The sequence below is a fragment of the Gallinula chloropus genome (assembly GCF_964237585.1).
Source record: "Gallinula chloropus genome assembly, chromosome: 1".
NCBI lineage: Eukaryota > Metazoa > Chordata > Aves > Gruiformes > Rallidae > Gallinula > Gallinula chloropus.
In genome coordinates, this window is record NC_140085.1 from 118,095,667 (window position 1) to 118,119,796 (window position 24,130).

The following is a 24,130-nucleotide window of genomic DNA, read 5'->3' on the forward strand; positions in this document are numbered from 1 at the left end:
TATCCTTCCAGGCATGCCTCCACATGAAACAGTTGCTCATAACGCTCTCTCCGTTTCCTCAGTTTGTACATGACGAGGCCTTTCCCCCAGTAATTATACCATATAAATCCAGCTTGTTCACTCATTTTCCCATGGAAAGACTCCTCTCCCCCACTGTCCCTCCTGTCACAAAGGCCTGCTGAAAGAAGCTATCCTTCTGTATCCTTCCCACCTCTAGTAGGAATGAGAGGTATTTGCATTTAGCACTGTCCAACTCTGTGACAGCAAATAACGTACCGTATGTCCTGCAAATAAAGAAGATAGATTTAGAAAACATAATATGATTTTTTTTTTAAGATGTTAGAAGTTTTAAGACCTCATACAGCAATCCCATTCTGGTTTATGAACCTTTTAGGCATAGTTACATCAAACGTTCTTTCCTCTAGGGATGTAAGGGGTAGAAGGACGGGTGGGGTTTAGCGGAAGGGGAATCTTGCACTGAATGTATCTGTCTGCAGGAGCAGAGTGTTACACAAAATACAGAAAGACTGGAGAGGAAATCAGGACCCTAAACAATATGGTGAATTCCCAAACCAGAAGTATTTTACTTTGACTCTCACAGTTGGGTTCCACCTCCAGGCTTCCAGGCACCCATGAAACACAGTTTTGTAGTCTTTTTCTCTCTCCTTGTGTCTCATTCGGCACTTCTGAAATCTGCGACCAACTGTAGTTGGCACATGGGATGAAAACGCATAGAATAAAAAAAGGCCAAGAAACTGTCTGCAGCCCAAGGTGTTACATTTATCTGGGCCTTGAACCCTCTCCAACGTTTTCCTCTGCCTTCCACAGTTGGATTGCCCAATGCAATATGTTTTTTCAGGCACTAAAGAAGATGCTTGTGCATTCTTAAATCTTTGATCCATTTCAAAAGAAGACTTATTTTATTTTTGTCTTTCTGAGAAATATAATCCTAAAATTACCCTGTTTCTGAGCAGAAACAGAATAAAGATGAATCTGGGGGGGGGGAAAGATGCCCATATCCCTTGTAATGGTTTCCAATACGACACTTGGAGGAGGATTACGTGAAGAAACAAACGACAACAAAACCATAAAAACATCAGGCAAGCTCAATACCTTCCAGGGCAGTATAGCTCAGTAAAGAAAACAAGCAGTGCTGATCCAGAGGAGTCAATATGCTTGGGATTAAGTAGCAAAGCAGAGAAACTCCTTTAAAGAAGAGATTTAAACTGTGGAAACAAACAAGAAGTGAAAGAAGTTAATGAAAAAAATTCCAAAGCACAAGATGAGAAAAGCGTGATGTAGAAAAGCTAGGAATGAGGAAAGTGTGCTGAAATGAAAAATTTGAATTGGCAGGCAGTGAGAGAGCTAAGAAGAATAAGCAGAATAACCATAATAAGGATAAGGTAAGAATATTAGACTAACAATAGGTTGTCTTCGGAAAAGACGGGGCTCATGAGGAACAGAGAAAAGTGAAAAATCAAGGGACTGCAGAGGAAAATGAAGAAATAGGCATAGATAATATGATCAATGTTGAGGCACAGAACAAGAGATATGTGGAAGGGCTTAGCCACTGAACCAAAATTAAGAACTGTGGTGAACTGTGCTGAAAAATATACATGCCTGTTTTGATAGTCAGGGTGAGAAGGGTCCAGAGCAGGGCACCGCTGGTTTTTCAAAAGGCAATAACAGCAGAAATGACATAAATGTTGCTAGTGAGAAAGGGAAGATGAATAGTGAGAATCAGAGGGGAAGAAAAGAATTTCTGGTTTTGTTATCTTTAAAGCAGTCTCATGTCTCTAAGAGAGAGATAAGGGAGGTAGAAACAGAATTATTGATGAGTACGTGAGCAGAAAAGAAAGAAGGAACATACCTGGGTGCTATGAGCATACCAACATCACTGGCCAGGAGCAAAAGTGCCGCTGATAGGCTAAATATAAAGATAACATAGAGACCAAAAACTATATCCTAGGCACACTGCTAAGAGAGGTGACTCAAAACTGCTAAAAACTTGAGACAGTCAGTCAGGTTGGAAGAAAGGCAAGCTGAAACCACAGTACCATGTTAATGGAGAAAAAGGAAACAAGCCTCTGCGCCAAACACCGCTCTGACAATTTGATTCCTGAGCAAAGCAAGGATGTCTGGTGGTAGAATGACAGGGAGCAAGAGCACTGAAGGGCAAAGTGCTACAAAGAGGCACATCCCTTGATTCCTGAGGATTAAGGTTACATTTCTTTCTTGCAGAATCTCTTTCTAACTTGATGGCGTCCCTAACTTGGTGAATTCCACTAACTCATGCCTGGGGTTTCTCTTTCCCAGAAGGGCCAAGGCAGTCATAGAGCAGGGTGAAGGAATAAAGTCTGAGGTGCAGAGAAGTATAGCACCACTGCTTTTCTCTGCTACAATGGCGATCCCATCACTGCCCACTCAAGAAAATAGATATTTTGACCTTATACACTTCAGCTGTAGCACAAACAGCTCCAGGGAAGACTTGGAAAACAAAAGAATGGAAGTGCTGAGTCACTACAGTTACAGGGCAAGGAAGGGACCAAGACATAAAGGCTCCTCTAGCCCGTTATCCACAGAATAGAAAGATGCTTTAGAAAGCAATGCTATTGCCTTTACAACAAAAAATAAAATGTTGAGACCATCTCATATGGTAGGAAACCAAAAACGAGGGTGGTGAGGCACGGGCTCAGGCTGCCCAGAGAGGTTGTGGAAGCCCCAAACCTGGCAGTGTTTAAGGCCAGATTGGATGGGGCTTTGGGAAACCTGGACTAGTGGAAAGTGTCCCTTGCCCATGTCAGAGGGGTTGAAACTAGAGGATCTTTGAGGTCCCTTCCAACCCAAACTGTTCTGTGACTCTATGAAACCACTTTAAACTTAAAAAGAAATATATGGAGAAAGAGGAATCAGAGCTAAGGAAGAGAAGGCACTGGTAAACTCACTGTGAGACTGAAGAAAGCATAAAACTGATCAAATGAGTAACATTAGTTATATTCTTGTACATGTCTTAGAGGAATAATCCTTGTAGATGAACAGAAATAACAGGTAATTGTACCATAAGTACCCTGATATTTTCAGTTTAGCGACAAATCTGGTTCTGCTGCAGCTTTACATAAATGAAGAATTCCTTATTTCTGTTTTAAGCTGACCTATAGGGCCCCTGGACATTGTTCAGCAGTCACTCAGAAGTGGTTGCTCTTTATTCATTAGTGATTCCAGTACGGCAATACTTGTAAGAGTCAAAACTACACAGATGAGAGATTCCACTATAATACCATGTTTTCACTGACTCACACCTCCCCAGGGGGAGAAAACTGACAGAATAACTAAGGAACTTTGTTCCTAAGTACAAAGGGAGCTTCCTCCTTCCCTCGTGCTCTAATCCAACCCCCTCTCCTACCCACCCTACTCCCTTAAAACTTGAGAATTATTCTTTGGACTACAGAGTTTTGCAAAGAGGGTGTGTGTACATAGGTAAACATGGACATGTGTATGTCAGAACTACGTCAAAAGTACATTGAGGATATGTGGACTAAGTTAAAATCAGAATTAAAGCTGTCAGTATAACTTTCTCTCAGGAATCCTCCCTTTTCTCTAATTATTATTTAGCATCGTTATCACTTTTTTTTCTGTAGGACCTCTTCCTCGTTGAGCTCACAAGGTGGGCAGCAGTCACTAAATGAACAGCTATTCAAGATTACCTTTTGTCCTCACCATCCAGTGGGTGCTCCGTGAGCTAATTATCACATCACTCAAATCCTGCCTTTGAGCTTTTCTATGCTGCCCTTACTGTAGTGTACTGGCTCTTCGCAAACAGTAGTAAATACATTTTCACCAAGCTCCTCATGTGACTAACTGGTATTACATCTTATCACTTGAAGGGCTTAGACAAAAAGTCCTTTAATAGTCTATACCAATTAATATCTATGCCCACACAGTCCTAGAAAAAGCCATCCAAAAGACTAGATTCACTCTCCATCCAGACAGCAAGCCTGGAAGAACAAACCTAGGCATGGCCAGAGGGTACCTCACACAGAAAACCACTTGGAGGGTGGGACCCTCTGAAGCAAACGGTTTTAAATAGGACCTGCAAGGGTCATACTGAGCAATTTCACTGGAGCTTTTCACAACAGGGGAAAAAAGAGGTATTACAATATTCCAAGGACATTATAGGAGGAGCAGTGTATTTGGGGGGGAAAGGGGGTGGGGGCGGGCATGTGCCTCTAATTAGAATGACTTTCTCTATGAGACTTCATCTATCTCAAGTTGGCAGAAGGCCCCCAGGACTACCTGTGCAACACAAGTTGTCTTTCAGACACTTCCCTGCAGTATTCACAGAGCCACACGTGCCTGGCAGCACTGATCTGTGAGGGACAGGTAAGGGGCGAACAGTTGCCATCCATTCTTCTTTCTCCCCACTTCTGTTAAGTACTGCCTACATTTTACCACGGAAGCTGGCAGTCAGAGGGCGTATGCAGCAGGGTACAAGGGCTTGACAGAGCCAGGCTAATATGAAGGACTCGCACACCCTCAGGACTGTGATAAGGCTGGCATGTGCACATCACCCATTACCACAGCCATGATGAGACCATTGATTTCTGTATCACCATGTAATGATGCTGCAATGTACCAATTTGGTCTACGCTTTTTTTCTGGCAGTTATCCTGCCATTCTTTTGGAAGAAGTATAGTGCAAGATGAAACGTAACTTTTATATAGTTTTCCTAAAGCCACTTTACTCTTAGATGGAGCTTTTTAACTGGGAGGAAAGGGAGTATGCAGGGGGAAGATATATGTCAGATTGTTCCCCGCATCCACATGCATCTATAGCGAAGAGCAGAGAGAACGTTCCTCAAAACAGGTAATGTGATTCTTCAGCGAGCAAGAATAGCACAAGTCTCCCCTTCCACACATGCTTCACTCTTGGAAAAACTGGTGCTGTAAGTTTAAAACTCCCCTTTTGCCTTGCGTGAGCTGCATTTCCTCAGCAGATTATCCCTGATCTCACTGCCCTTGGCAGCATTAGAGGGGTCACAATTTTGCACGGCTGAACTATTCGAACAATTTCTTCAAAGTATGAAATAAAACCAGTCTTTCCTTCAAAGCAGCCATGCATGCTTTCTTCTTTATTCTGTTTGTTCAGTTTTTCTTTTTAAGTCAATAAACACTTTATATCTTGTATTCATTGCAAGAAAAATTCTATTCTATTACTAGCAACTACATTGTTTACAGCTTCACCTGCACAAAACACAGCATTTCATATGTGTCTTAAATTCTCTGCTAAGATTTAAGTGCAACACCTAAATGATTTTCTCCCCAGCAAAAGTTCTAATTGCATTTGGCAGGAATGGAGCGGGTAGTGACATTTCTGATTATCTTCTGCCAAGCCTCAAAGAGCTGCTGTGTCCTCTTTCCCAGCTCCCAGGAGAGAACCAGTACAGTAAACACCATCTTCTTAGGTACTACATGAAGCAGCAGCAGGCACATTTGCAAAGGTCACCTAGCAGAAGGCATGCCTGCCAGCTTTCCTACAAATCCAAATGGTTATTATGAACTATTTAAGGCAGAGCCTGCTTATACGTGGCGCACTGAACCCAAACTGCATGTCATAGCTCTCTTTTGTTGTAAATGGATACCATTTACCCAGGTGTTAATAGAGTACAGGATACAGACCCAGCTATTGCTAACATAAGGTAACCAAAAACTTACTCGGTCCTTTTGTATGGTCAAAATATGCCACTTCAGCCTATGTAAGACCACAGAAAGATGAAACACCATTCTTGAGTGTTTTTTCTCTTTGAAACATGTATTCTTATACAAGTCTAATAAAAGAGATTACCTCCAACATTGAGTCAATTTCTGCTTCTTTTTTTTTTGTTTCCTAGACAGACTAATAGGATTATCAGTACTATATCCTGAAATTCATATTCAAAAGCAATAGCAGCCGAACCTTTGCCATGGAGACCAGAGTACCGTGACGGGGTTTTTTTGTGTGAGGTTCTTCAGAAGGTATTAAAATGCAGTCAATAAACTCATCCAGCAGAGAGAGAGTGTATGAAGGAAAAAGCAATGACACGCCTGCAAGAATCCAGAAGGTCTAGTTGCTCTCACCAAAAAAGAAAAAAGAAAAAAAAAGATAGAACAGATTCCTTTATGTGAAACCTTAATTAGTTCACAAGCCACTTCATCTGAAGCATACTGGATTCATACGCTCGTATCCTCATTTGGTAAGAAGTGTTTTAAAGTTACCATGCTCTCTTCTGCTCTGTGGCCACAGCCTGTTCCTGACATTCCAACATAAACTTAGTTATTTTCCCCTCCAAGTCGTGCCACTGAGCAGGTCCATTCCTCTCCCGGCCCTCACAGCTCTTCTGTTCACACCCCTGTGCATGCCAGGCCAAGCCCTGCTCCATTTCAGTGTGGAGGCTGTCTTCTCCTCCTGCACTCTGCTGAGAGAGGTCTGTCATCACTTCTCAGTCCTCTGCCCCTGTATCCAGCACTGCAGTGCCCAAGAGCCAGTAGCTCCAAAGCAAATCTTACCCAGCCCCACACTGAGACCAAACAGTGCTCTCCAGCCTGAAGATGAAGGCCAGCAAAGAGAAGGAATGTGCTTGGTGAAAAAGGGGTGCTTGGAAGAAATTAGCTGCTAGATGAGTTGCCACTTGAGCACACACAAACTGATTTTGTAATAGGACAATAACCATGCTCAGATTGGGTTTTATGAAAACAACAAAAGAGACATACCTCATAGACAGTGTTCTCTTCTCATACCTGGACATTCCAGATCTGTTTCTCATACAGAAATACCCCCAAGTTGACTGACCTTTTATTATTTTTTTTAAGCTGCAGAACAATATGCTTTTCTCCAGTGCATTTCTCAGAAAGGCCAGGAACCAAATTGCAGAAAACAGGATGAGTCTCTGGCAGAACTGCAGCCTAAAAAACTTCAGCCTCTAAGTTTAGCAAAGTTATAAGCTTGTCTAATTTGAGGCTCTGGGCATCATCAAACAGAAGCCATGCAACGACCTCCAAGTAATATATTTCTGACGCCTGACATAAGAAATAGTATAAACTACTAAGAAGGAAAAAAAAATTTAAGTAAAATGGCCAGATCTCACCCTTGTAAGCAGCAAATCAATCCAGCTTACTTCAGCAGGCTGTACAATTACAAATGAGGGAAGAATCAGAGAAGTTTTTTTGGGCTCAGTTTTTCAGACTTCTGCCTCTTTTGGCTGGCTGCCCACAAAACAGCCTCCCTGATGCACTGTTTCCTGAAAACAATGAATACCAAAAGGCAATCGTAATTATTCTCATCGCTGGATACTTGAAACAAACGGCAGGAGACATAAATTATGAGAAGACCTATAAGCCTCTATCTGATGAGGAATAATGAACTATTGTAAAGACAGAGAAAGATTGAAGTGCAAAGGCATGGAGCATTCTACACATAAATAATGTAATCAAACTTTCTAAGATCAGAGATCTGCCTCGTTTTTTTAGGAAAGGATCCGAGTGTTTTGCCTTAGGACATATTTTATCTGGACCGCTTCATCTGTTGTCATTACCAGGTGACTGTATGATATCAGTCCTTTTACTAATTGACTTATTTAACCTTAAAGCACCTAAACCGCTCTTTAGCTCTATCCCATGGGAAGTCCAACATTCACAGCTGAAAAGAGTTCATTACAGTTTGGGTTTTTTTAAGTGTATGTGTTTTTTTTAAGCAGCATTCAGGGCTTATCATTAGCACAGACACTCAAAAGGCAAAATATACCCTGGTATATCATGAACTAGCATTACAGTTGCCACTGGAGTTCATTCTGTAAAACATGATTCTATTTCACCTTCCTGTAGCCCCAATAAAGCATTTCAAGGGTCTCCAGAGTCTCAGCAGGATAACAGAAGACCTTATTTCACAAAGCTGATAGCTGCAAACCTCTCTTAGACGCATTGGGTTTTCCCCATGGCTTAGATGCCAAGAATATTTCAGTGCCTGTGGACTACTTTGCTAGTAACATATTCATTTTTCATGCACATGTTTATCTTTATGTGCATGAACAGAAAAACTTTAATCTTTCTAAGAATTTTGGAGAAACAGAGCTCAAGTTTTGGGTTGTTTCTCAACAGAAAGAAATGGGATACCAAATAGGTTATGTAGATCAAGGTCACTGAGACCAGTGTAATAATTTTGTTTCCAGTAGGATGCAGACTTGACCCACATCTCTGTTAATATTTTGAATGGAAAAAAAATTATAAACAAAGTATTATTTCACCACTAAAAAGGCGAAAATAAAGAGCTCATTTTCAGACTGCAAATAATCTCATCAAAACAGGATTTTAAAAAAAATCTTCAATTAATCCTACTAATTACATATACCTAGGTTGTCATTTTCTTTCAAACAAGTGTCTCTCAAACACTTGGTCTGAAGTCTGTTTTTCATACTAAGCCTCCAGTATTTCAGATTCTATTTACTAAAGCAGGACATGTGAGCTAGAATCCAGAAAATTACTGTTCTGGAAGGAGGGGAAAGGAAGGAAGCTCTATGTCCAGCAGGCAGTCACTGAGTTGAGGAACCCATATTAAGGAAACTGCAAGTCTTTATAGATTAATGTAAAACATACTTGGTGCATCCAGTCATCAGAGGCTCTACCACAGTCAGCATCAGGATCACAGAATCACAGAGTGGTGGGGACTGGAAGGGACCTCTGGAGATCAACTAGTCCAGTCCCTCTGGCAGAGCACGATCACCTAGAGAAGCCTGCACAGGATCATGTCTCCAGAGAAGGAGACTCCACAGCCTCTCTGGACAGCCTGTGCCAGTGCTCTGCCACCCTCACAGTGAAGAAATTTTTCCTCATGTCCAGATGGAACTTCCCGTGTTCCAGTCTGTGCCGGTTGCGCCTGGTGCCGTTGCTGGGCACCACTGGGAAGAGTCTGGCCCCATCCTCTTGACACCCACCCTTTAGATTTTTATGTGTGTTGATGAGATCCCCTCTCAGTCTTCTCCAGGCTAAATCCAGCTCTCTCAGCCTTTTCTCATACAAGAGATGCTCCAGTCCTCTAATCATCCTGGTCACCCTCCACTGGGCTCTCTCCAGTAGTTCGTCGTCTTTTTTGAACTGAGGAGCCCAGAACCAGACACTGCACCCCAGATGTGGCCTCACTAGGGCAGAGTAGCACAGGAGGATAACCTCCCTTGACCTCCGGGCCATGCTCTTCTTAATGCACCCCAGGGTACCATTGGCCTTCTTGGCCGCAAGGACACACTGCCCCTGTATTGTTGAATAATAAGGGAAGGTGGACCAAAAAAAAAAAAAAAAAAAAGGCAAGTTATAAAGGCTGCAGGAACTGATGTTGCCACACATGAGATGAAGTAGTGCTTGAACTCTCCAGACTTGAAGTGGTTATGCAGACTACCACAAGGGAAACAAAGACAAGTAGCAACTTCCCATCTTAACAGTAGCTGGTTAAAGAACACAGTCCATCACAAAATTCCTCAGCCTCTTCAAGAATGGACATAAACATAGACTCGCAGCTCTATTAAATGACAAAATTACTTAAAAAAACATGCATGATTGCAGCTTTTTAGTGGGGTGCTGTTACATCCTGCTCCAAAAAGGAGGGACAGGTGACTCAGATTCACTGCTACCCTTTGTTGAAATTGAAGTGAGACAACACTTAAGGTCCATACACACATTAACTTTAATTAGAAATCTCCACAGAAGGAACATTTTAAGAATGCCAGCCCCTTGGCAATTATATCTAGCCAAGCGATACCACTTCTGGTAAGAACCAAGGTAAGTCTCACATTATTTAGCAGCTTTTGTTACTTAGTAGCTTTGAGGGAAAAGCGAGAAAAGGAGAGAGAAGAGGAAAGGACAGATAGATCACCAATTCTGGATTCAGCGTTGGTCCTGCCAGCGGTGGTGTTTGGTGTAAAATACCCACCCCCAAGTTCGTGCCTGAACAAGGCACTCACTTCTGTGCTCATCGTTCCTTTCTTTATTTGCATAAACTCCATTTCTTATGTAAATTAGTATGCATGCTCAAAAAGGAATGTTTTTAGTTGGTGGGTTTCTTGAATCAGTGATCCATGGGTCAATGGTCTTGGGTCTCCCCCTGCCACCTTTACCTTTCACCTAGTTATCATGTGGTTTGCCAAGTTAGTGCTTAGGCAAGCCCTTATCTTGCAGTTTTGGAGATGTTTAGGACATATTTAGTTCACTTTGGGGACCTTCGTCTCTGAAGCACAACTAAGTTCCTCTTCTAGCTTCCACATAATTAAGGAATGTGTACCTAGTCAAGCAGTTCTTATGACAGCGGCAAAAAGGACAGGAGGGAATGGGGGTCCAAACCACCTTAAAGCTCTGGCTGGTATCCTACAGGTACAGCCAGGAGCACACCTGTAATCTCCTCAATGAACATCTGGCTGGCACACAGGTGGACTGGAATAAAAGGATATGTCCCAAAAGCAACTAGTGCCAGGCTTCTGGGAGGACTCTTTATCCCAGTCCTCCGCTTCTCAGTAAACTACATGGAGGTATAAGCCCTTCTGGAAAGTCTTGACCAAGCTGACTAGTTTCCTGAACATTCACTAACAAGCAAATCCTACTACTCCCACTATTAACAATAAATGAATAGCCTGCCAGTGCTGGGCGAGCGGATTGCAGGCCCGTACGCTGGTGAAAATACCTGAGTAATCTCAGCAGTGTGTGCCAACCCTCAATGTGTTGTTTCTAAAGTGCTGTTATAGTTCGCTGCATGTTTAATTTTTCATAGTTTATAAATTTATAACCATTGCTGTTGGTGGTGTGGGAAGGTCTGGAATCAGGAGGTCGATATAAGATCATTTTACGGTCTAACCCACAAATTATTTCTTCCATGGTGCCAGCTAGAGAGTAGAGTTGAGGAAGCCTGCAGAGCTTTCTGAGGAGAAATAATGCTTTTCTAAGAGTGACCAATACATTCATCAGGAATTCTGCAGGCTGCCTCAGATGTGGGGCAGAAGCTCAAACGGCCACTCTTCCAGACAGCAAGATGTAATTTAGGGCCACCGCTAGCAAGATTCAAATAAAGGTGATAAAAAAACCCAGACAAAAACACAATACCATGCATACTGACAGTACTGTAGTATCTGGATGCCCATGACCCTACTCTTGACCTCTGCTCTGTGCTGCCCTATGAGCCTATGGAGGCTGAGGAAGCCTTATTTTGAGCCACCTGGACCCTCAGCTGTGTTTATGCCTCCCCTTGCTTTGCTCCTACCCCTTTCCATAAAGGAGGGATGGCGGCTTCTGAACAGCCCCTCTGCTCTAGTGCTGGGACATGCAGAAAACAACCTGGTTTTGCATCTCTTCCCTTTGGTTGGTGATACACCACTTTACCAGGTGGGACAGAAGAGAGGGTGTTGTGTATGTGGCCTTGATCCAGAGGATAAACAAAACATTTTGCAGCATATAGGAGAAAAGGCTTCATGCTCCAAATGGAGAGAAGGTCACATCCTGTGAAATCTTGCTGGAATGGAACACCTTTCTCCAAAGCAAATGCAAAATAGGGACCTCAGCACCCTACTGGGTGACAGCCTCTACCACAGAACAAAGCCTTGGGATGACTTCTGAGATCATCTCAGCCAGGCTCCACCAGTGAACCTTCAGTAAAATGCCTTCAGCTCCACCAGTGAGCCTTCAGTAACATGCCTTCAGCACCAACTAAGGATTATGTTTTGCTTGTTTTTTAATGGAAGTTTGACAGAAGACATATGGATCTTCAGCATCTCACATGTTAAACTGTATCATCATTCAGAGAACTAACTGCACAGACAGTGATCAAAGAAGACACTCCTACTGAGATCCTTTACCCACAGCAAAGCAGAAAAGGGTGCTAAGTATTTGCACCTATATCCCCACCCATGTATTTTCCAGCCACAAGATTCATTTTGGATGAGCTCTGTATCAAGTGCATATGCTTCAACAACCCCCAGAACTGTCCATGCCCTCACTTTGGCACAAGAGATGTTAGTAGAGCCTTAGCAGTACAACTGGAATAGCTCTCCCGGTAGGCACATCTCATCCCACAGGGCAGCTGGTCCGTTCGTTGCCTTTGAAGACAAGACAGGGAACAGGGACACATCTCACGGTCTCTGTTGCCGCTTGACTGTTCACTGCTCTATCATTTACCAGCAACATTTCACTGGATCAGGCCCAAAACATGGAAAAGCTGATTGCGAGGTGACCACAGAGAAGATGTTTCCAAGTCAGGGCCGGGAAGAACAAAATCTCCCTTCTCCTAGAGCTACCGTGCTCGGTGCATTAACCGCTTGTATGCTGCAGGTCCAGCTGGGTTTCTTTCAGGACCGGTCTGCTACCAGCAGTAAAGTGCAATCAGTCTTCTTAAAACTGAAGTATTGATTATGCTAACAGTAAGAACACAGAAAGTAGACAGAGCAATTTTAGAATAAAAGTCTTTATTTTGTGTCCATCTGCCCTCATCATTGCATAACAATAGCAAGGTCAGCCTGACTTCTTCAGAGGCACAGCAGAGAACCGCTTTGGTCTGAGCAGTCCCATAATAGCTTCCTCATTTGGAAGAAGAGGATCTCTTTTCAGCCACCCAGGGTTCCTCTGCTCAGATCAGCACCAGTGCTTTCTCTGCACCTTCAGCTACCTTCTCCATTCCTGTTTGTTTTCCCAAAAGCCCTGGCTTAACATCTCCATACAGCCACTGCCCTTCTGACTTAGCTAATCTACCTTGTCCGTTACACAGAGCAGTTGCATTTTTATGATTTGCTGTATCCTGCAAATACTGGTGGAAGGTTATGTTACAGAGACATACATTAATTCACAACTGGCTCCAGGTTTCAAGCACCTCAATACCATCGAGTTAAATATAATGCAAAGTTGGATCAAAGTCAAGATACACCTGAAAATTTATTTGTGGGTAAATGGGTTGGGCGGGTTTTTTTTAAAAAAAAGGGGCCTACTCATCATGGAGACCATTGATATGTAAAGGTTTTCTTAAATTTATTTACTCAAAGAATACATATTTGGAATACTAAAAATATAGAAAACAAGATTCTCCAAACATTCTACAAAACAAGGAGTACAGACACTTAAACTCATGTCTATTTCTAGCGTGTCATTTATTTTCTGTATGTGATACACAAAGAAATAAATGTGCATATTGTCTGCAGTGGCGTTCATTGCATACAGATGATTTCCCCTCCGAGGAACATTTTGGATATAGTTCCGTTCAGCTCTCTGGGAGGACTTCACAATGCCTTCTTTCAAACGCAGTTGTTTACACTGCTCTCTTAATGCCCATTCCTGCCACTGTTTATAAATGCACCAGGACTACTCACCTGCACATGGCACAGTCGAAGCCTTATCAGATGCGTAGGTAAATAAAGCAGCAGATGAGGCAAGGCAGAAACCTCACAACAGGCTGTTGCATGAACGTGAGCCCTGCTGTGACGACGCGATGGGAGGACAGAAAGGTTACGCACACACCGCTTCGTAGGCGGCAGCTGTCCGATACGCATTTACTGCAAGGCCTATCGAGGTCTGTGGGAAACAGGCCAAGAAGAACTTTTAACAAACAGTGTGAAAAAAGACAAGTTTTCTCTTGAACACTCGAAGGCTATGCTATATCTTCTATACTCAGAAACTATAGACTTTTGACTGGGATTGCTTTATCCAGAAGTATGGTAACGTATCTTAGCAACAGTGGCAAGGGGGAAGACTTACTGTACTGTAAAAGAATTAAAACAAAATGTATATACCCGCTGACTGTTATAAATACATCCCTACCACTCTGAGGGGGTGTTCAATTATACTCCTGATTACTTTTGCATTTCCTTTTTCAAAGGGGTGAGGGCATTTCTCTACTTTTCAGCTCACCCATGAAGAGCCCTAAGCATGTTAATTCTCCTTCAGCTTCAGCTCCAACTAGACAGGCCTGTCACTGTCCCAACTACATTAGAAAAAGCCATTACTGTAGCACCCTGGAGATAACCCCTTCGCGTGAGGCACGCTGCCGCTCCCTCAGGTGCTGAGCTGCCATCAGCCTGGAGCAGCGCTTCCCAGTTCTGCCTAGAGCTGGCGAGAGACTAGACCAGGACTGCAGCAATTCACATTCCTACTTGTCAGGCAAATACAAAGCTTCCTGCAGCGGGGGAAATTTGCACAATTTTACCTTTTACTAAGATGTGTAGTTTCCCACAAGTAAAATAACCTCCTGAGCGCGAGCTTCATCTATGTCCCCCCTACCCGAGCCCTCAGCCAGGCCAAGCTCCTTGCACGCTTTGCCACCACCCCAGCTGCGCGCAGCAAGGTTAAGAGTACTACAGCCCTTTTCCTTCTGCGTGCAGGGAGCTCTGTGGGCAGCAGGGACAGGGACCACATCCACCTCCTGCTGTGGATGCAGAGGAAAGGGCTGAACCACACTAAATGCACTGAACTGATCTAAGGGAGGAACTACCAGGCAGAGCAAGGGCTGCAGACTTCAAGTGATAAAAAGCTTGAGTACTGAAAACATCAGCAAAAAAAAAGTGAAAACACCTTTCTTTTCTTTTTTTTCCCCCTTCGGTGAGAGCAGGTGGGTTCCAATTTCTCGTTCAGGGTTATCCTCTCCAAGCAACTCTGGCAATGGCTACGAATAACAGCCTCACCCAAGTATTCTTCCAGTAAATTGCCTGCCCAGCCTTCCTGCTGGTGTAAACTAGTACTGTCTACCCCATAAGTATGAAACACCTGGAAATCTTTCAGATGATTTTTTCCCTCTCAAGGAAGGGAGGGATGGAACTCACTGTTTACTACAGCAAGGGAGGCATCTCAGTCCATGCAGCTTGGAGACTTACTCAGAAGGACAGACCCAGGTGGTTGCCTAGGACTCCAAATTGGTCAGGGGATCCTGAGAGTATGCATGGCTTAAGCTTAACATTTTTCACATTATCTACTACAGAGGACTGGGGAGGGGGTGAGGGTCAGGAACAACCAAACAGAAAATGACTCTGCTTAGGCTTGCCCAGTGTTATTTTTCAAGGCTTTTGGACTACCTGCTCCATCTCATGATCAGTCTGGCACTGTCATTACTCCAGAGGTGTACAGACTAATTCCATCCTAAGTGTTCCCATCCTTCAAAAGGCCACACTTGACTGCTGGTATTAATTCCGCGCATGATGAAGACATTTAAAGCCTCACAGGCTTTCTAACAAGCGGACGTCTTTCATGCCTCGCTCTGATCAGTGCGGCAGATGAATTTCCGCACACACACACACACACACACACACTCACACTCACTCACTCACACACTCGCTCCTCACGCCAGACGCTGCCGAGGCAGCTGCCACCCGCGCCACCGGCACACGCTGCCACGGCCACCCGTGCGGGAGGCGCACCCGCATCCCCCAGTGGCTGCGCGCTCCCACCTCCTCCTCGTTATCGTCCTCCTCCTCCTCCTCCTCATCATCATCATCCTCCACCGCCTGCCCAGCCATCGCCTCCGCTCCCGCGGGGTCCTGAGGCGAGCGGTACCCCAAAGAAGCTGCCGGAGACCTCCTGTGTGTGTGTGTGTGTGTTCGTGTCCTCCCCCGCCCCCCGGGCAGTGAGGGTCGAGCCGCCACCGCACCGGGAAGGAACTGGAGCCCCAGTCGCCCCCGGCGAGGATGCCTGCACCCCCTCCCGGCCCCCAGCGACGCGTTCTCTTTAAAGCTTTCAGAAACTTTCTCCCCACCGTGCCGCCACGCTCCGTTAGCGGGGCTACGGGCTGGGCCGGGCCGAGCCAAGCCGGGAAGTTTCTCCCACGAGCCCCGGGCCGGAGCAACTTTCTCGTAGGGCCCACGAGCAGCCGGAGCTCCGTTTGCTTGAGGGGCCGTACGAGAAAAATGTGAGGAGGAGCTCGGTTCGGGGGAGGGGGAGATGAAGTCAGGGCGTGGGGAAGCCGCTCCCTTCTTCCTCCTCCTCCTCCTCCTCCTCCTCCTCCCTCCCTCCCTCCCCCCCCGCCCCCGTCTGCTCCAGTCTGGCAGCCAGGCGGCCGCTGCCTCCGGCCGGAGCCTCCGCAGTTGGGAAGCGGCCCCCAGCCCCCGTGCGGCTGCCGGGATGGCGACGCCGCTGGCGGCACCCGGCCTCCTGCTCCTCCTTGCCGGCACCGCGGGGCTCTGCCGGGCGTTCTTCTCCCTCCCGCTCCGTGTGTCCCGCCCGGCCGCCCCTGGCGGGTCGCCGCCCGCCCCGGTGGTGCTGCGACCGGGGAGCGGCACTCGGCAGCAGGATAACCGCGGTGAAGCGGACAGCTTGGCCTTGGCCTCGGATCTCGGAGGCACCCTCAACTTTTTAGCCATGGTGGAGAATCTGCAGGGGGACTCCGGCCGCGGCTACTACCTGGAGATGTTGATCGGGACCCCACCGCAGACGGTAGGAGAGGGCCGGGGTCTGCGAGCTTGGGGGGATGGTGGATGGGGGGGGGGGAGGAGGTGGTTGCCAACTTCTCGGTGGGAGGGAGTCTGCCCCCAGCCCAAACGCAACTTTCTTCGGCTGCTCCTCAGTGCTGGCGCCTCCCCCACCCCCCACCTTCTCCCCTTTCCTCCCCCCCGCTCCATACACACGGCGAAAGACGATGCCGGTGCCCGGCACAGGAGGAGCGCCGGCAGCCCCAGCAGCAGCAGCAGCCGGGAGTTTCCGCGGGCCGGGAGGGCGGCGCGTCCCCGCCTGCCCCCCCCCGCCCCGGCCCCCGAGCCCCGGCGGCGGCGGTGCGGGGAGCGGCGGAGGGCAGCGGCTGTCTGCGCCGGGAGAAGCTGCCCTGACCCGGCCCGGTGGCTGCTCGCGAAATCCAGCGGAGCTGGTCCCCGGCCTCAGGCTGTCTCACGGCGCTTTGAGGCCAGGCGTTCTCTGAACTCGAAGCGACCGCGGTTTTAGAGTCACTGGGGTGCTTCTTTTATTATTATTTTTTCTAAGCCGCTTGTCGCTGTGATTGGGTGTCGTGATGGATCTTCCCGGTGTCCCCGGGAGAATCCCTCGAAATCTTCCTGCTGAACTAAGTGATGGCGAGGCAAAACCTGCCTCCTCTTTCGGGAGTTAATGCGCTGTTCACTAATAACACAAAGAGCGTGTGCGGTTTTAATATTGTTTCCAAATAGATCATGTTTCCTTAAATCTTCCCCATCTGCCTTCACCGGCATTAAGTTGGTTTGGGTTTTCTTTTTTTTTTTTTTTGCAATGTAGTTGCTTTCATCTGTGTCATGAGATCCCAGGAGGAGCCGTGCTGGGCTGCTGGTGGGGATGACTAGTCAGCTGAGAGGGGATTAATTTCCTGAGAGCCCGCGGGGCTTTCCCTCAGAACTTCGTGTCTGCTCCGGGAGTTTAGGTCCTGGCGTTTCCAGAGTACACAAAAATCTTTATTCTTCTGCTTTAGCTCCTCTCTGAAATGAAAAGCCAATGAATGCCAGAATGCCTAGCCCACAGGGAGTGTTCAGCTGTCCTTACGGTTTTGGACTTCTGTGAGCTCTCTCATCACAACTTGGATGTGAGAAGATTGGTCACATCGTCACTCAAATTGAAATGTATGGCAGTAGGATCAATAACGTGTATCAAGAAAGGGTGGTGATGCGTTACGATCAATAAATGGAGGGTTTGTGGGTTGGTTTTTTTTTTTAAAGCCAGCCAGGTCGGATGTATCAAGGTGTGTCCCGATAGCCACGGAGGCCCTGAAATAATTTTTCCTCCGTGTTGTGTGCTGCATGTTTGACTGGTTCTATTAGTGTGGCATTGTGTGTGCTTCATTACTCCAGGGAGCATCCAGTATTGGTTTCTGCCAGAATCAAGGTACTGGATTTGATTGGGCTAATAATCCAATTCAGCACATCTTAAATGGAAGGAAAAAAAAAATAGGTAGAAAAAGTGACTATCAAGCATATAATCTTCTTACATGTCTAGGGGGATTCTGAAATTGGAAGAAATGGAGAAGGAGAAATATGACAGGCTTTTGATAATGCTACTGGAGGTCTAAGAGGAAGGAATGTGCTGCCCTCAGTGCACCTGGAGGCTTCACTTACGCTTAACAGCTAGTAGTACTTGTACTGCGTACGATGTAAGGCTTCAGATAAACTTGCCTCAGTGATTTTTTTTCATCTGAAAAAAAGAAAAGCTCCAAATCTGGTTGCTAGAGCTTTTACTATTTTGAACTAGTTCTTGAGTTCCTGCAAAGTTAATTATTTAAAAGACCGCCACTGGTGTTTAGCACATGTGCAGTTTTATTCACAAGTAGGCCCACTGAGGTTGTAAGGAAGGTTGTGAATGTGCTTGTGTTTCCAAAATCAGATCTCAGTGTGTAGTGACTCAGTAGAGTACAGTTAAAATTTATTCTTTACTTTTGATAGAGACGAATTTGTTATCTCATTCCCTGCCTGAAACTGGAAGACTTAAAGATCACAAATGTAGCTGGGTTTCTGCTTCACAGTGAATAGTGTAAAGCTGCAAAGCTGCTACAGGCTAGTGCTACTTGGATCTTTCACAGTGCCGATACTAACAGCAAGTGTATTGATACTGCCAAGCGTGTTAAACTCCTGGGGCAAGTAGTCACTGGAGCCAAAGTGGGCCGTGATCAGGTGCAACAGGGGAGATGTCTCTCAATCTGATCTAAATGTTCCTCCCAAGCTGACCTTGCATCGTGTTAGAAGCTGTGGTGTAGAGTGATGCATGGGCACCTTCCTTTACTCTTTATGCTTCTCCAGCCAGGGACTTTCCCCCCGGGCTAACTCCCTTCCTCACCCAGGCCTCTCCCAGAACTGGCGAGCCCATGCAGGGGGTAGCACTGCCCTGAGGTTTTGCCAAGGAGGAAGAAGGATACTGGCAATGAAGAGGAGCCTCAGAGCAGCACAGCTTCACTTCTGTGGTGTCAGAGCAGAGGGGTGGATGGCAGAGGTGCTGCTCCAGTCAGTGAAATGGAGAGGGGATGGGTAAATGCAAACAAGGCCGTAATGGACCAAGAGCAAACAGCATGTTTTGAGAAGGAGCCCAAGGCTTAATGTCGCAGTTACGGTAGCGTTGGTGCCTGGTAACTCTGGAAGTGTGTGTGTGTGTGTGTTAAGTGTTGAAAGCTACTGTGCCAGTATGGGGAATGAGCATTTGTGGAAGACTTCAGCACTACAGAGCTTGCCTTACTGCTCAACTGCATTTTTAGAAATTTTCCTTTTTTAAATTTTTGTTCTTGGAAGGAAGTTACTATGAAATAATTTTGGTTTTCAGGTCATTTAAGGCACACTGTTTGGCTTTCGTTCCAGCTCCGATTTGTCATATAGCAGATAAACACAGCACAGAACTGAGTTTCACAATGGCAGTTCTGAAATACTTGTTCTGACAATATAAAAATAGAGCAGCTGTGTGAAGACAAATTTATTTTACTTTCAAGGGAGGAATGTTCAGTGCAGTCAATCTAGTTTTGCAAAGTGTTTGCAGCCAAAGCGTTTCTGATCATTTCCAGTTTTGTAGTACAGTATCCTTCCTCATCGTATCAGATCTCCAGACTAGCTACCAGGTCAGTGTCAGCTGTCCTTACCCCCATTAATTCTCATGCATTCACATGCAGGTCTACTGGAGTATTGTGTGAAAGGCTGAAAAAGAAGGTGTATTGTGTTCAAGAGTGTGATACATTTGTCTCTTATTTCATGGATGTACTTATGTGTCCTACTTCAGACGGATTAGGTGCTTTACACCTGTCTGTATAGATGCACTTCTTCCAGTTCCTGGTTTGAATAAGAGATGATAGAATCCCAATATGAATTGTGTGTGCTGCTATTATTTCATATTTCTTTAAATGATCTGATGGAATTCCACTGCTCTGTCTTTTCTGGGTTTGCCTGCACTGAGACCATAAGCACTTAGAGGAATTGAATCAAAGATCATTTAGGGTTTATTCAACACTATCTTCACCGTAGTTCTCTTCATAATAATTTTGTTTCTCTTACGAGCCTCTGACCAACAGAATAGTCAAACTTGTAAAGCACCCCATGTTCTTCACAGTTTTCTTCAAGTCCATCTGGACTGCATTAAATGTTCACAAAGAAAGTGCTGTTGCCTCATCTTGCCTCTCGTGCTAGTCTTCATTGTATGAGGTAGCAGCAGTCCTGTGTCTCCAAACTGGGTTTGTATTGACACCAGGTAAATGTTATTCCCACAGCTTCATTGTGAAGAGAGGCTGGGCACGTGCCCCCTGAGAGCTCTGAGTCATGTAGCTGTGGTCCGATTAGCAGGTATCGAAACCACAGTGGGATCTGACTTGTGCTCTGAATGCTGTGATATTTCAGCATCAATTTTCCATTGTGCGTGAAGAGATTGTGTCTATTGTTTGTCCTGAGGGCAGCTTGTTCTGTGCAGCGGGCAAGCAAAAACCTGCCCCACAAACTTGAAGTTTTAAGGTCGGTGTGAGTGTTGGGTCCGAGGGCCTTCGCCATTAAACACAAACTGCCAGTTCCCTGTAGCTGGGGAGGAAGGCTCCCTTTCCTTCCATTCCTTCCAGCTATTAAAGGAAAGGGGGTGGAATGGTATATATTACACACCTCAAGTATGTTACGGACTCTTAAAATTTATAGCTTGGTGTTTTGAAGGTGATGAACACGCGCATTAGCAACATGCAGCCATTCTTGCTTAATTTTTGATAGCTCTTATTACTGAGTGTTGGAAGGAATGAAGATTGTGAGGGAAGATTGGACTGCTCTTGTAATTTCATCGCTTCACTAGTCTTGCTATATTAGGTGATAAGGGCCTGATTTCCAGAGCTGTGTTATTCCCTGGGAAGCTAAGCTCTGCTTTCTTAATTTTGATGAAAGGGAGTTTGCCATCTTTCTAGGCACAAGAAGTTTTGGAAATGGGATCCATCCAGGTTAAAATACCAACTCCAACTTGAGTCTCAGTCTCTTTTTTTTTTTTTTAATAATAATAATGTGGGTCTTTAGTGTTTATTTTTGAGCTCTTTATGAAGGGTTAAAAAAAAAAAGGAATACTCAACCCTTCCCCAGCAAAGATGAGTCCTGTGGCATGCTGGAGCATTTTGAGGTGGCAGTGTGAAAACCCCTCCAGAGCCCTCTAATGGAAGTGTTACTGACATGCAAAGTATTCTTGTTAAATGATGAATTGGGTAGATTTTGGTGGTTGTTGTTGAATGCCTGCAAAATAAAAAGGACAAGGACCTGAAAGTCACAAGAGACAGGATTAATATAGTGATGCCCTGTGGTGGGATACAATGTATTTTTACCCAGAGACAAAGCAAACAAATATACCAAGTTTGGGTTGACAGAAAGGTGCCTGCACATAAAAATTAGCATTCTGGCACCTCCTTCCATACAAAATTAGCCGTCGTAAAAGGGGCTGCATGGAGTTTATGGATCCCATGCTATAAAAATAACCCAAAACACAAGTATTAATTACAACGCAGTTGCCCTAAGTATAGCACAGTTAGTGTTTTGTAGCAAGGCTTTGGCTTGATGTGTTTCTGAGAGAGTCGCAGTGGCCCGTGATGTCTCTGTGCAGGGTGAGAGGGGAAGAAGGGAAGAGGCTCATTGCAGTCATTCCTCAGGATGTGCTTCTCTCCTAGGGTCAGTTGGATTAGAGCCCAACCAAGTGAAATGGTGGAACCTTTCTTATCTGGGATTGCCGATGGTTGCAGTGCATTTGGATCCTGGTGGGTCAAGGAAGAAGATCTGTTTTGAGGAACAGGGGTGGTGGCAACTGGTGTCAGGTTTACACTGCTTATCAGTTTTAGCAAACAAGGCAAAAGTATTGGTTAAATGTAGAAAGAACGAAATAGAGGGAGAACAAGTAACTATTTTGCCTGTTACTAAGGAGTAAATTAGTTCAGATTTGGAGTAGAAATAAGATTAAAACAAACCCATGGGCAAACAAAAGCCTATGTGGAATTCCTGTATGTTTGAGATTATTCAGGAAGGAGTCTTTTTGTCTTCTTTTTTTTAGTTCCTTCTCCTCGCCCCACTCCCCCCTTCCTCTAACCAGAGGGCAGTGAGCTCTAGGGGTAGTGTCTGGCATGAGAGATCTAAAACTTCTACGTTCCACAAGGGCCTTTACTTTTGTGAAGGGCAATTACGACTTTGAGTCAGTGAGGATGTATTAGCTATTGCATTGCCTCCATATTTTATTATCTTTGAAAATGTCTCACTTACTGTAGATGAAGCGAGTCTGACCTGAAATGTTATCTGGTCATTGTCAAGTACAGTGGGGCTGATACAATGGCATCACCATTGCACGTGTGCAGCTCCAGCAGGAATCAGACACACCTCTCTCCCTTTTCTCGCTGGCTGCAAAATACAGGTTTAATCATAATTTGTGTAAGCAAAGGAAGGAGCTTGTTGCACCTAGGTCTGCCCAGATTAGGATTTGAGATTCTCCAAAGTAAAGAAGGCAGCTGTCTCAGAAAAAAGGAAGTGGTTTTTCCAACATGGACAAGACTAGTGTCTATATCTTGCTGCTTTTCACCCCGGTTTTGCAAGCAAATCAAATGCAGTACATGTTCTGCAGATACCAGGATGCTGTTAAATGCTTTAGACATTAATTCGTATCTTCTAGTTCGGTGTCCTTCAAAGCACTTGACATAGCCCTGGACTAAAATAGATTTTATTTGCAATTTTTTGCACATGAACTCCCTTAGTTTTAAAATAACAAGTTAGTCCAATATCTTGTCATCTTTCCTCTGCGTATGCCCGTATTGCAGCCACCCATGTGATGGGATTGTGGAGTTAAAGAACTGAGCCAGTAGAAACCAGCGAACTCGGGTTGGTCACAGTCTTAATTGTGATGATGGGGATTTCCGCATTAATTATCTACCATGCTTTTCCGGGTGCCTCTGCAATGTGCAGCGAGCTCCATTACCACCAGCACCACCTGAGGTAGCTCGAGCATGTCCTCATCAACTGTGTGCTTTGGTTTTCTTACGGCAGCAGCAACGTGCTCTGCACAGCAGAGGCTGCAGAAGTCCTGAACCGCCTGAGAACCTCACCGAGGAGCTTGGTCAGCTTGTTCCTCTTGGGATGAAAGTCTGGCTGCCGAACCTGCTGCTGCTCACATGCCCAGTCCTTTCAGAAGGCTTCTTCCCAGCTTGGCTGTGTGATGGGCTGCTTCTGGCCGTGCTCGTCCAAGGGTGGTCATGCAGCAAAGTCAGCTCCTGTGCCTTCAGAAAGCCTTAGGCCAGAGGCAATGTTTGTTCCCTCTTTTGCCAAAGGTTGACAAAATAATACTTCTCTTTTTCCTCCCCTCTGTTCTCTCCTCCGGCAGACTTGTATTTCCCTCATTCTTCCCTTTGTCTGTCTCTCCTATTCTTGCTGCCTTTTTATTTCTAAGATTATTTTATGGGGAGGGTGGTGAGGGGCATGTTTTGGAGTTTGGTTTTGGTTTTGTAAGGGTGCTCCTTGTATAGATGAAACCTGTGGGATACAGCAGAGGGGGAATTTGAGGAAAACAAGTTAGATGGGAAGGAAAAAAACTGATTTGATGAATTGTAATTGTGACTCAGACACAACTAATGTGTCATAATTAAGTCTTTTTTTTAAGGGACTGTGTTAAGACAGTAACTGCACTCTACAATCCTTTTTTTTCCCCCCTCACCACTGCTTACTAATAATTTGAAATTGTGAAAAATAAATTGCTTGTAGATTTTGTCCTCTCTGCTCAGCTTGTGAGTACTAAAATTAGTTGATTTTATTTAGCTTTATGGTTGGTTTATTTTTGTACCTACTTACTAGCAAAAACTGCTGTTAAGCTAGACTGCATGTGTTATGGGAAAATGCTTGTCTCAAAGTCCCATTTTATTTTAAAAGAGGGAAGGTATTAATGCCCCTGTAACACTTGGTAAGCTTCTTCTCCTTAAAGACACAAAGGAATCCGTTCCTAGGGATCGAAACCCGCTTGATAGGGCTGGCATTGCCCATTGGCATGTTTGGGGTTTTTAAAGGAAAAAAAAGGACGACCCAAGAACCAAGAGTCACCCCTCTGCTTGAGGGAGGAAGTGTAAGCCTTCTGCATTAAAGGCCAGCTCCTGCCATTTGACAGGGGAAAAAGTAATCGCCTCCTTTTGGCGTCTGTCTCTCAAATAACTCCTTGATATTTATTTGTGGATCTGCCTGCTAGAGTGG

General features: G+C 45.1%; 1 protein-coding gene across 1 annotated transcript in view; it reads left to right on the top strand.

The window, feature by feature from the left end:
- Positions 1–15,917: 15,917 nt before the first annotated feature.
- BACE2 (beta-secretase 2) overlaps positions 15,918–24,130 on the top strand; it is a gene marked incomplete at both ends in the record, with an annotated part of 46,606 nt that continues 38,393 nt past the window's right edge. Inside the window, one exon of the mRNA XM_084279044.1 lies at positions 15,918–16,409. Within this exon, the coding sequence (XP_084135170.1) occupies positions 15,918–16,409 (492 nt within the window). The remainder of the gene's footprint in view (positions 16,410–24,130) is intronic.